At 38.3% G+C, this 12,105-nt stretch overlaps 1 protein-coding gene across 4 annotated transcripts in view; it reads left to right on the plus strand.

The window, feature by feature from the left end:
* Positions 1-12,105, plus strand: part of PCSK5 (proprotein convertase subtilisin/kexin type 5) — a 264,954-nt gene that overhangs the window by 192,384 nt on the left and 60,465 nt on the right. For 3 of the 4 annotated variants that reach the window (XM_048930511.1, XM_048930513.1, XM_048930512.1), the window contains exons 18-20: positions 906-1,003; positions 1,530-1,659; positions 3,094-3,209. In XM_048930511.1, coding sequence (XP_048786468.1) covers positions 906-1,003; positions 1,530-1,659; positions 3,094-3,209 — 344 coding nt within the window. Of the gene's footprint in view, positions 1-905; positions 1,004-1,529; positions 1,660-3,093; positions 3,210-4,651; positions 8,401-12,105 lie in introns of those variants that run through there. The other variant, XM_048930515.1, reaches the window with a different exon arrangement.

The raw sequence follows: 12,105 nt of genomic DNA on the forward strand, positions 1-12,105 counted from the left end.
TTTTGCTAACCTGGGACCGTATCTACTCTTCAGAATTCCCAGTGGTGCTGAGCATGCAAAACTTTTTTGGTTTCAGTTTGCAAAACGGCTTTAGCTCTTGCTTTATGCGATAATCCCTGTAGCTGAAGAGCATTTTTTGAGAAAGAGTTCAGTCAGGTGAAAGCTGAGATTCTATTTAAGATGGTAGGCATGGCAGAGAAGTCCTAACTTTAAAAAAAAAAAAAAAAAAAAAGCCCTACTTCAGCATTTAAAAATGAAAGCATGAACGCTGCTTAGAGCGTAGGTATGGAGATGTGTCTCTTTATGCTATTCCTTTTTCCTCTGCTAGTCAGTACCTTACGCTCCTGCTCAAAAGTGCCTGCGGGCAGAATATCTTTAGCTGTAATCTAGACAAATCTCCCACACCATGCAGAATTGGAGATTTCAAAGAAAACTGCTGTGTCAGAAAAGGGTGGCAGCTTCCTTCCTTGTCAGTCTGCTCTTGACCTGTGCTGTAGAGCAGTATCAGGAAATGCTGCTGGTCTTTCACATGAAGCATGAGGTCCTGTGTATTTTTTTAAATGCAGTGGTGTTGACCCTGTGCCAAATTCCTCATGGGTAATTGTATTTTACATGCCTGAATTTTTAGGATAATGACATTGTTCGTTTTTTTCTGTCCTCTCCTACTTGCTAGTATTTACAGTAGTTTGTAAACAGCTCCTGTTTTTCACTATAGATGAAAATGTATTTAATTCCCTCTTGAAGTCATTTGCTGTCATTTATAAAATATGACCTACGAAGGAAGCCAGTGAATCCTGATGTACGAGTTGCTGTTTTTTTAAAGGGAACTACTGATTTGTGAATGAGCTTGTATGTTGTTGCTGTTATCTACCTGACCACTGTGCTTTTTTTCCTTTTTATAATAGTTTGCATGGCACAAAATGTGCTATCCGCTGTGAAGATGGAAAATACCATAATGGCAGGGAATGTGAACCATGTCACCGTTCATGTGCAACATGTGCAGGTATCTCACTGACATTTATTTGCATTATTTCCTTTACTCTCTATTTTTAGCTCTTATATTATTTTACTGTATCATAATGTGACTGCTGACATGTAATCTCTGAATTCTTTTGATAGTTATCTAACATATTATATGTATGGCCAAACTCTGTCAGCTAATATAAAAATATAATTGAAAGTGTGAATGCTCTTTTTTTTTTTTTTCCTTTTATAATGCTCTTTCTAATTTCCTGCAATGCCTTCCATTTTCTATCTGGATTGTAAGAACGATTTGTATATTCTGTGGCACTTGCAGAACTACCAACACCTATTTCTTTCAGAAAAAAGATAGTGAAACTATGCAATATGGTTTCTTATAAATGTACACCTTTATAATTTGATGTTACTCTTTGAAAGAAGGTAAGTAAGGCTAAATATTGTCTCTAAAATGGCAGTAAGATTTTGCTACAGCTAGAGATATGGTGTTTGTTAGGCAGTAGGTGGGGGGAACTAGCCAATAATAGAGTGTATATTCTCTCTGTTTTAAGGTGGTGGAGTAGATGCATGTATAAACTGCACACAGGGCTATTTTATGGAAGATGGAAGGTGTGTGCAATCCTGCAGTACTGGTTACTACCTTGATCACTCTACTGAAAGTGGATACAAAAGCTGCAAAAGGTATGATGTGTGGTAATATACGTTTCTAACAATTAGCAGTATGTTAGGAATTACTGTGTTGAGAAAGATAATATTTATGAAAAGAGAAAAAAAAAAAAAAAAAAGAAATATGCCAAACAAATGAAGTAAGAAGTGTTTTTTTGAATTTTGAATTACATTAAATGGAAATTCTGAAAGTGTTTTTCTTCCGCACGTATGTCTTTGACTTTAAAGAGCCTGTAGTGAGAGCCTGTAAGTAAGCATAGAAATGCAGAATATACAAACCTGGCAGAGGATCTGTTTCTCAATAACAAATCAAAAAAAGGCAAAGTGGAATCTTTTTAATAGTAAGTTAATTATTGTTCATGAGGACCATTTCAGTTCTTCAGCTGCAGACAGAAACACGGCGTAGACATATTACAAGATTTGCTGTCTAGCATAGCTCATCTGAATGTACCAGTGGGTGAATGAGCCCTCAAAAAGACTGTGCTTCGCAAAGGAGGGAAGTAATTTTTTATTCCTTCCTTTGTTAAATAAATACCACTTGCCCTTGGGAATAATTCATTATCGACTCACGCTGAATTCAGGGCAGGAAGGGAATCACAGAATCAAAGAGTCATTTGAGTTGGAAGGAACCTCTAACGGTAATCTAATCCAACTCCCCGACAGTGAACAGGGGCACCTACAGCTCAGTCAGATTGCTCAGAGCCCCATCCAGCCTGACCTGGAATGTCTTCAAGGCTGGAGTATCCACTACTTCTCTGGGCAGTCTGCACAGGTGCCTCACCACTCTTATAATAAAGAAACTTCTTCCTTATATCCAATCTAAATCTCCCCTCTTTTAGCTTGAAACTATTTTCCCTCATCCTTTCACAGCAGGCACTACTCAAAAGTCTGTCTTCTTCATTGTTACAATTCTCCTTAAGATATTGAAAGGCCAATATCAGGTCATCCCAGAGCCTTCTCCAGGCTGAACAGCCCCATCTTGCAGTGTGTTACAGTTTTCCAGTTTTCCACTCAAAAATAAATAAATGAATAAATGAAATGAAATAAAATAAAATAGATGAATATACAGTCGAAATCTAATGAGGTCAGAAAGGTGATGAAATCACCAGGCACAGGTCAATCTTTTCCATCACACGGCTTTGAGCCCATCCCTTAATGGCACATGGATGCACTGTCTGTTTAATACTTCTGTTTATTACTTCTATGTAGTTCCAAAGAACTATATATATGCAGTTATTTACTAAAAAAATATATTCACAAAGAGTGATTGGAGGAAAAAAAGCAGGACTGAGTTGTAGGGGAGGTTACATTTTAAATTATTGTAATTGCTAGAGGAGCTGATACCTCTGGAAACAGCAAACAATTTACAATTTACAATTCAGAAGGTTTCTCCTGGGTGCTCTCGCATTTGGTGAGGCCATAAGGCCAAACCCAACCACTGTCTTTCAGATGTGATGCCAGCTGTTTGGATTGCAGTGGTCAAGGAGACAGAAACTGTACCATCTGCCCAAGTGGATATAACCTAGACTCTGGTGTCTGCGTAGTGGGAACAGTCTGCAAAGATGGTGAGTGCAGTTTCCTGAAAAGATCTTTTTTACCCCTTCTGGCAGTTTTTCTTACATGTATTAGTTTGGTTTGGTTTCTTTTCTTTTGTTATATTCTCTATTTTAGGGCTACATTATTTCGTACGTTTTTCAGATTTATGAAAAGGAGAAAACGACACAAGTAGTGTATTAATGGAATTAGTCACATATACAACTGAATTTTCCTAAAATAGTTTCCCCCCTACCTGCAGCAGCCTACTTTTGCTTCCTTACCTGTTTTTCAAAAATCATTGCTTTGAAAAGATTTTTATAAGAGGACCCTAGTGTATTGTCAGTAGAATTGCGTGTATGTGTTTCACCACTTTAAACCGTGGAAATGCTGGTAAGTAAAAAGGATGTTCAGTAATTGCAGTATTACTTGAATTACGTGAGAAGGTAATGAGGAAAGAAAAGAATAGAGGGCACTCAATTTGTTATGGAGACTTAAACTTCCTCCAGGTACTCTGAGTAAACAAAGATATCATTCATATTGCATATGATTGGCTTAATTATTCACTAATATTCATTCCTTTCACGAATCTCAATTACAGAGACTTTGAGATAATGTTACTCTTCTATGAAAATGTTACTATGTTAATTACTTGTAGATAACAGCTCAAGAATTGCTGTCCAAGAGGAAGATCATACTGAAATAAAGCCCTGCATTAAGCAGTATGAAAGATTCCCACTATAAAATACAATCTTACATGCCTATATGTATACATCAGTTTGGTCTTCATTATGGTAGGGCTGATTAGTTGTCCACACGCAGCTTCATCTAGGTATACATGCAGTTGCCCAGAACTGAGGACACTTTTCCTCCGTCTCATCTGCCCTGTTCTTGAGAGTGCAGTTGCAGAGCATCACATGGGCCATGAGGCAATTGCAGTGGCATGCAATGGGATCCTACTGCATGGCATGTTCCCTCAACAGTGTAGGTTAGCCAAGGAAGGGACAGAAGTCTTTCCTCTGTTAAGTTACCTAGTGTGGAGGCTCTCATTCCACCACCTGACAGTCAAACACTGGGTATGTGTTACTATGTAGGATTTGAATATCTGTTGAGAATGTTTATTCCTTTTTCATGGTTTGTCTATTTTATTCTTTTGATTCATGAAAATCAAGAACAAATTCCTTTGCTGTAAGTATCACTGTTTTCTAATTATTCTCTTTCTAATCTTTTTTTCTTTTTCACAAATGGATACCAATCATTCCCTGTCGGACCACACAAAATCTCTTCCTGAAAAATAAAATGCTGTTGACTGAAATTCCTTCTGATGGACCAAATTTCCTACTTGCTACCTGCTCCTGAATGGTCTCTTCAACCAAATCTACCTATCTGACCAATTAAACCTCCCTCCATGGTAAACACCATGCTCTCCAAACCTTCAACTCCCCCTTCTTCTCTTGCTGCTGCCCTCCGGAAGCCACGGAAGAGTCCTGGGCCGAGGGAGGATTCTGTATGCTGGTGAAAAAGAACAATCTCTGCCAGCGGAAAGTGCTCCAGCAACTGTGTTGCAGAACATGTACGCACAAGGGGTGAACTCACACCTCCCAGAGTCCTCCTGCTCCTGTAGACTTATAGATTAACACGTATTATTGAAAAGGAAAAAAAAAAAAAAGCCACCTCTCTCTCTCTCCCCCCTGTTTGTCTGGGGAGATGGTGAACTGTTTGTTGGAACTTAGATGGAAAACCTACAACACGCCTACCTTTCATAACTGGGTGTTTAGAGCTGAGCATCCAGAATCACAGAGTCAGTATTGTGTGACCAAAGCATTTGATGCCAAAATTAACGTTTAATTCATGATTTGATTTCCTGTCAACTTTAGGATTATTTCTGTTTTTTGAAGGTCTTTATCTTTCCCTTTTTTTCCTGTTTGTTTCCCCCTCAGGATATTCAAAGAGTGTTTCAAGAATACACACACGTTTACATGGATTAAAACTAAACAATACAAAAAAGTTTGCATTAGTCTTTTTTGTGAATTGATGGGGAACTTCAGGAAATGAGTCCCTAAGGGAATCAGAAACATTGTCATCTGCAGGACCAAGTTCTGTCCTTTTTGTACCAGTATTTAAAAAAGAAAAATGATCATTTCTGCACACAATTCTTTCCTACTTCCTCTGCTGTGTGCTGTTTTTTTGTATCACATGCAGTGTGTATATATGTTTTGCCCAAAGTGTTTTTTTTTTTTGTCATATAGATCTCATTTTTAGACAGCTAGCTTATTAACAGATACGCTAGGATTTTTATTTTATTTTTTTAAATTGTAAAAGCTATTTCAAATAAACTGAAAAAAATTAAAAAAAAAAACCACAAAAACATTGTTCCTGTTGTGAACAAGTTTAGAAGATACTACTCTTGGTTTGCATAAGCAAGAGTAATGTATACGTGGAAATTGAAAAGTTGCTAACATGTAAGGAGTATTCATAAATTATTGTTGTCTTGTAACGTTCACCAAAAAGGGGATATTATCATGCAAGTATGTGGGGATATTTTATAGTGCCCATACAGAAATGCCAGTGTGACTGTATGTGACAGAATGTGTTTACAGGACTGGATTTATAATTGAGCTTGTAACACTGTGCCAAATACATCTCCAGGAGTATTACCATATAGGGCAATAAATCAACTGTTTTCTTGATATAACAATCTTGTCTTGATGGGCCTGAATCTGCTTCTAACTGCTCCTAATACAAGTTTCAGCAGGAACAATGCTGTTGAGGCCTATGAAGTTACCTCACTGCAAAACCACCCTGGAGTGGTGAGAGAGGCAGGTCTCTGTCTTGTCTCTATACCCAGGTACACAGTTGTTTGATATATATTCATCAGTTTCACCTAGCATGCTGTTTGGAAACCATTCATTTTAGCAGAAAACAGTAAACTGAACTACAAAGAAGTTTTGTGGGACAAATACTTAAAACGTGCAAAGTCACTCTGTTATTGCTCTAGGACACACAAGTAGAAAATGTATTGCAGGTGTTTAAGCATGTAAATGTTAGAAAACAAAGAGAACCTCCTTTTTAAATACAAAAATTATCGTTGAAATTTTGCAAATGAATTAATAATATAGACCTATGCCCACTTTGCTAGAGAGCAGATAGATATTACAACCCATGTCTGGTTCTGTAGACGAGGCCTGTGAAGCTCCTCTGGTGCCCATTACAGATTTCTTGCTAAACATGAAAAGTTACGAGAATTTAATTTGTGCTAGTTTAACTACTAGTCTGTTTCTGCCTCATTTCTCAATATAACAATTTTAACTAGAACATAATGCTTTCAAAGTTTAAGTTAATATTATATATATATTATATAAATATATATTCATAATTGAGATTTAATTATGTAATAGATTGTAAAGAGTTTGTTTGGGTACTTACAAATGCCTCTAACACTATTATAGAGAAAAACTTAATATCTTTGTTTTCTTTAAAAAAAAAAAAAAAAAAAAAAAAAACCTGACACGTTGTTAATCCAAATTCATTTTTAGTGAAAAAATACTGTACATGTGTAAAATGTTCAGTTGTTATTTGTAAAATAGGGTAGTTTTGTTGTAATTGATATTGGCCAAAATCAATGTTATTCCATATTTTATTTTTTCTATTAAATTAACCTAACTTCTTGTTCCTTTGGTCTGGAAAAACATGTTGATAATCTATATGTAAAATATCTCTGTTGAAGGGCACAGGTAGCTTTATGATATAGATTCTATATGCAAGTCATTGAAACAAACTGGAAGGGTAGAGATGTTTAACTTTGTGTGTGTGTGTGTGTATGTGTGTGTGGATTTAAGTGATGGAATTGACAATGAAATTGATGTAATCAGAAATGGTTTCTATGGAGGACACCTTTTGTGTACTAGCAGTACAGCTATGTCTGCACCCTGGTGAGCAATGGTGCTGGCTTTCTTCCACCCAGGACAGCTTTTCTCTTGCAAGCTTAATGAAAAAGTTGCATGCATAAATACATTTTTACTTAGACAGTTGAAGAGGGGGTTGGTGGTTTTTCAGTCGTTCCTGGCCATTTGCACAGTGCAGTACTGTTCACGTGCTGGTGCTCATATTCAGTACACCTCAGGTCACAATCCTGGACAGCCACTTAAAAACAGCAGGCTGTTTCTCATTCCCATTAAATGGAGAAGACCACATATACACTCAGCTGTGGTGATTGCAGGATCAGAGCTTCCACTGGCATTAGTTGATGCTTTCATTCATTTCCCACTTAGTCCCCAGCCTGAACGGAGGCCAAAGTGGCAACTCATTCACACAGCTTGTATATTCAGATGAAGCTTAAAGCTTGTTCACTGAAGCTGTGTAAAGAAGTTCCTGGAAGAAAAAGAACGCTTTTCAGTCATCGGCTTTCAGCCTCAAATGTTTCATTGTCACCAACTGTGTTTCAAAATGAGGAGTTAGGTCATCAGTCCCCAGTTTTCCTGTCAGTTCTTCAAGTAAGTGTATAGAGGACAGCACATGCTCAGCAATAGTTTCATTAAGCCACACCATGGAAAAAGGTTAGCCTAATCCTTACACCTATACTCTACAAAGAACTGCTTCTTTCAGGTCCCACCCCACCATCATTTTTTAACTGGCTTGAGAAATTCTGTCAATTATACTGATTTCTATGGTTTCATCTATGGTTTCCTTGGGTGAAGGATAATAATTTCATTACAGCTCTGGCTCTAGTTTGCCCTAGAGGGTGCATCTGTAAATGTTGGGCTGTAAAGTCTCATGGAGAAGCAAGCCTACAGTGGAGTTTTTGATTGAAAACCAAGACTTCCTGCTGTCTGCTGTCAGATTCTCTGAAGATTGTTGCTTGCTGATGCCTTGACAGTGGTGGCCAGATATAAGCAGAATTAGCAGACAGCACTGTATTTAGTCCTTCTATCAGCAGTGGGATTGCAATTGAAGGATGCTAGTTTGTTTCCCAGTGCAGAATGGTTGTGATCCTCCCTTTCTGATAAAGTATCAAAGCTGTTTGAAGTATTCAGTATTTTATACCTTGTTGTCAGCATGCAAAACAGATACGGAGCACTTTAGAAAGACCAGAAGCTACTGAACTTGCAGAAAATGATTCTTTTCTTCCTGTATGGAAGGACTCTGGTTGATGTCAGTCCAAATCTGTTCATCAGTTACTGCCTTGCTTGTAAGTAAAAAAAAAAAAAAAAAAAGAAAATTTTACAGACACTTTCTTAGTTAAGGCATATCACTTCCATGGTAAGCTATCTATCTTCATATCTGTTCAGGAGAATCTTTAAGCAGTCATTGAATTAAATGCAAACTGAACAGCCAGCTAGACTACATGCCTGCTGTAAGTCTTCAGAATGTGACAGTGCGGACCATAGAAAATTTCCTACTTCAACTAACATTATTTGTAACCAGAAAGAAGGTTAGTGTGCCTAGACAATTATACCATCTGCAGAAGCCTGTTGTGTGAATGCACAGTTTTGTAAGTGGAGGATGCATTTCTGTAATCAGGCCTTACTGCTTTTCTACCTACCTGCTGCTATCCACCTCAACCCTAGGTGGCGTATGGCTGAGATCAGCAAACTAGAGACACACCAAATTCTGTCAGTGGAAACCAGTGGAAGCCACACACTCCTGCCCAGTAGCTCTTGTGGCTCTTGGCTTACTCTCTGCCTACCTGCACACACTGGTACATCCTGTCTTTTTCTGGGAAGCTTTGCAGCTACATCCATGCAGCAAACATAGTATTGTACTAAAATCTTCCCTATGAGACCTGAAAAATTATCACTGTTCCTATTTGGACTGGAAGTTTCCAATGTCCTGAGAAATTCTGAGCAACATCTCATATTGAATATGTAGTACAGTATCAAGGCTGCTGTTTGTTCCACCTTGAGACATTTTAAGAGTTATTACACTATGATCCTTTGAGTAAATCTGTATGAAGAGATGCTATAGCTGTAATGACTAAATAGATCTTGCAGCCAGTGATGAACAAGTTAATCCTTTTAGCAGCCACACCACAAACAACCTGAATATTACCTGTATCAGTGTCCACTTTAGGTAACTATGTGCTACTTTTAAAGACTTCTTTTTAATGGATTGGATGACTGTAACAAGACCTGTTATAAATTCAAGATTCCTGTAAAGACATTTAAGTGACAGCTTGTATGACTCAGTGTTTTCAATCTGTAGTGCAATTCACAGAACAGTAAATTGTCTTTGATCCATTGCCATGCCTTATATTTATATTGCATATGCCATTGTCATGTCATTGGTAAAGAACAAATCAAGAAAAGTTCTGTTATTAAATGTTTGTGCAAAATATTTTAAGCGAGCATTAAAAAAGTTTTCCAACATACAAATAAATGTCCTAGTCAAATTTGCATCAGAAAGAAACACCCCAGCAAGAACTTGCATGAAATTTTTCAGAATCTGTGGTTTCAATATTTAAAAACAGAAGGTTGAGAAAGAATTTTGATGAACAAGTTGTTTAAGAGAGGGAAAAAGTTATTCGCTTGGCATAATTTTTTATTGTCTTAAATCGTTATGGGAGATTCCAGCTTTGATTAAACTGATTATCTGATCATGCATTACAATCAGTCATGATATTTCCAGGAAGCAACAAATGCAGCCTGTCAGTGCCACACCAAAGGCTGCTTTTTGTTACATCTTATTTTCTGAGTCACTTGTGTATTTGTTGCCAAAGATGGGCAAGGCACAGCTTAGAAGAATGCCCTTTATATAGTGCTTTATTTATCTCTGTTTCTCAGTGTCTAGGGATGGATTTGTTGAAGGTCCTCTGAGACAGCAATATGACTTTCCAAAGCACAAATGCCATCTGATCACAAAGCACTGTAGACATCTTTATGCCCCATCCCTGGAGGCATTCAAGGCCAGGCTGGATGTGGCTCTGGGCAGCCTGATCTAGTGGTTGGCAACCCTGCCCATGGCAGGGGGGTTGAAAATAGATGATCTTTAAGGTTCCTTTTCAACCCAGGCCATTCTGTGATTCTATTATCTTTGCTTTGTGGTGTTATGAAATAAGCTGATAAAGTACCCATTCTGTCAATCAGCCCAGGGTGGAGAAACCTGAGCATTGACAGGATGGGAATATTTTCTTAACCAAGAAAGAATTAACAGCACCATCCTGCAAACTCTGTAAAAGCACGGAATGCTCACTGAAGCTTGACGAGTGTGAGTTACAGTTGAGATAGTAACTCACACTTCCTCCATCTAGAATTGTCCATGCCCTCTGCCCTGCTCCTGGTGGTTGCGTGCACACTAACCTGTGGGTCTCCAAGTACCCGCGCATTACACTGCTCTCAGCACCAACGATTGTGCCAATTGTGTGCATTGCTACAAGTTCAAAATATTCGTTAAGAAAATAAAGGCCCTTTTCTTACTCCAGGAGCAAGGCTATACCAAAGGCACAAAGGTACTAGTCTTGCTGGCTTGCCTCCAGCTCAGCCTTCTGAACACATTCAGTTCCCAGGGACTCGGAGAGCTCCTATGGCCAAATAGTGCTGCAAAGCCTTTCTCCAGCAGTACCCAAATCAGAGGGGATGCATTGTTTGCCCATTTCAGTATACTCAGGGAATGTTCTGAATCATGTTTGCTTGAGAAATCATCCAAAGTAGTTGCCTTGGCTATTCCTGAAGTGTTTGGAGAGACTGTAAGCAGGGAGAGATCACCGATGTAAGGTTACTGAACTGGTTGAAGTCGTAGAGACAAGAATAAAACTCAGTCCTTTATATCTTTCATTAAAATGACTTAATTTCATCTGCTCTTTATTTTGAAGAAAATAAACTTTATCTTTTTGACTGATATCTTTTAAGTTTTAATATATTCATCTCTACATGTCAAACATACTACATTTGATCAGTAATCTGACCCTATGTTGTTATATCTTTTTAGGGCAGCAGTTTGCCTACTAAAATCTGCCAGGTTATTTTAGGAGATCTGCACTGATTAAATTTAGGATCTTCCATACAAATTATAGCAGGCATCACTAAGTGTAAGACAGATGCCACCAATGAAATACTGTTCTGAGAGATGCTGCTCGTCTTACCACAGCCTTATGTATCTCTGCAGAAATCCTATGGACAGAAAGGGCTTTGCTTATATGAATTGCATATTGCACACTGTCTAACGTAAGAGATAGACATGCTGCAATTGCTGCCTCTGGAGCATGATATGCTTACACCATTGTTATTCAAGGAAGGCAATCAGCTTCTACCTTTCTTTTGCATATTTCATGGAACATTATCTGGTTTACTGGACACAGCGCAATCAGCAATATGCAATAAATTCCAGTGACATTCAAGTGTCACCATTCCACTGCCCTTCCAGAATTTCCCAGCTACTGAGCTTCACCAAAAAAAAAAAAAAAAAAAAAAAAAAACCAAACAGACAAACAAAAAAAAAACACAGAAAACTTGACAAGACCAGGCAGAGAAATCTGCAGTTAGGAATGTCCGGAAATGGAGAGGATAAACAGGATTTTACCAATTTCATTTTCTAGTTTAGATAGCAAGACCTAGCATTTCCCCTCCTTGAAGAAATGAGAAGGTACAGAGCAAAGCATTGGCAATGCAGACTGGGATTGCTCCATTCCCAGAATGCTCTAGGGAGACCTCACTGCAGCCTTCCAGACACTGAACTGTAGAATCATAGATTGGCTTGGGCTGGAAAGGACCAAAAGAATCATTACATTTCAACCCTCCTGCCAGAGGTATGGTTGCCAGCTGCTAGATCAAGTACTATGTCAGATTGCATAGAGCACCATCCAACCCGGCCTTAAACACCTCCAGAGATGGGGCATTCACAGCCTTTCTGGGCAACCTATTCCAGAACATCACTGCTCCCTTAGTAAAAAAATTCCCCTCTTCTAGTACTTGAAGGGAGCTTACAAGCAGGGGA

Source organism: Lagopus muta, chromosome Z (assembly GCF_023343835.1).
Source record: "Lagopus muta isolate bLagMut1 chromosome Z, bLagMut1 primary, whole genome shotgun sequence".
NCBI classification, from domain to species: Eukaryota; Metazoa; Chordata; class Aves; order Galliformes; family Phasianidae; genus Lagopus; species Lagopus muta.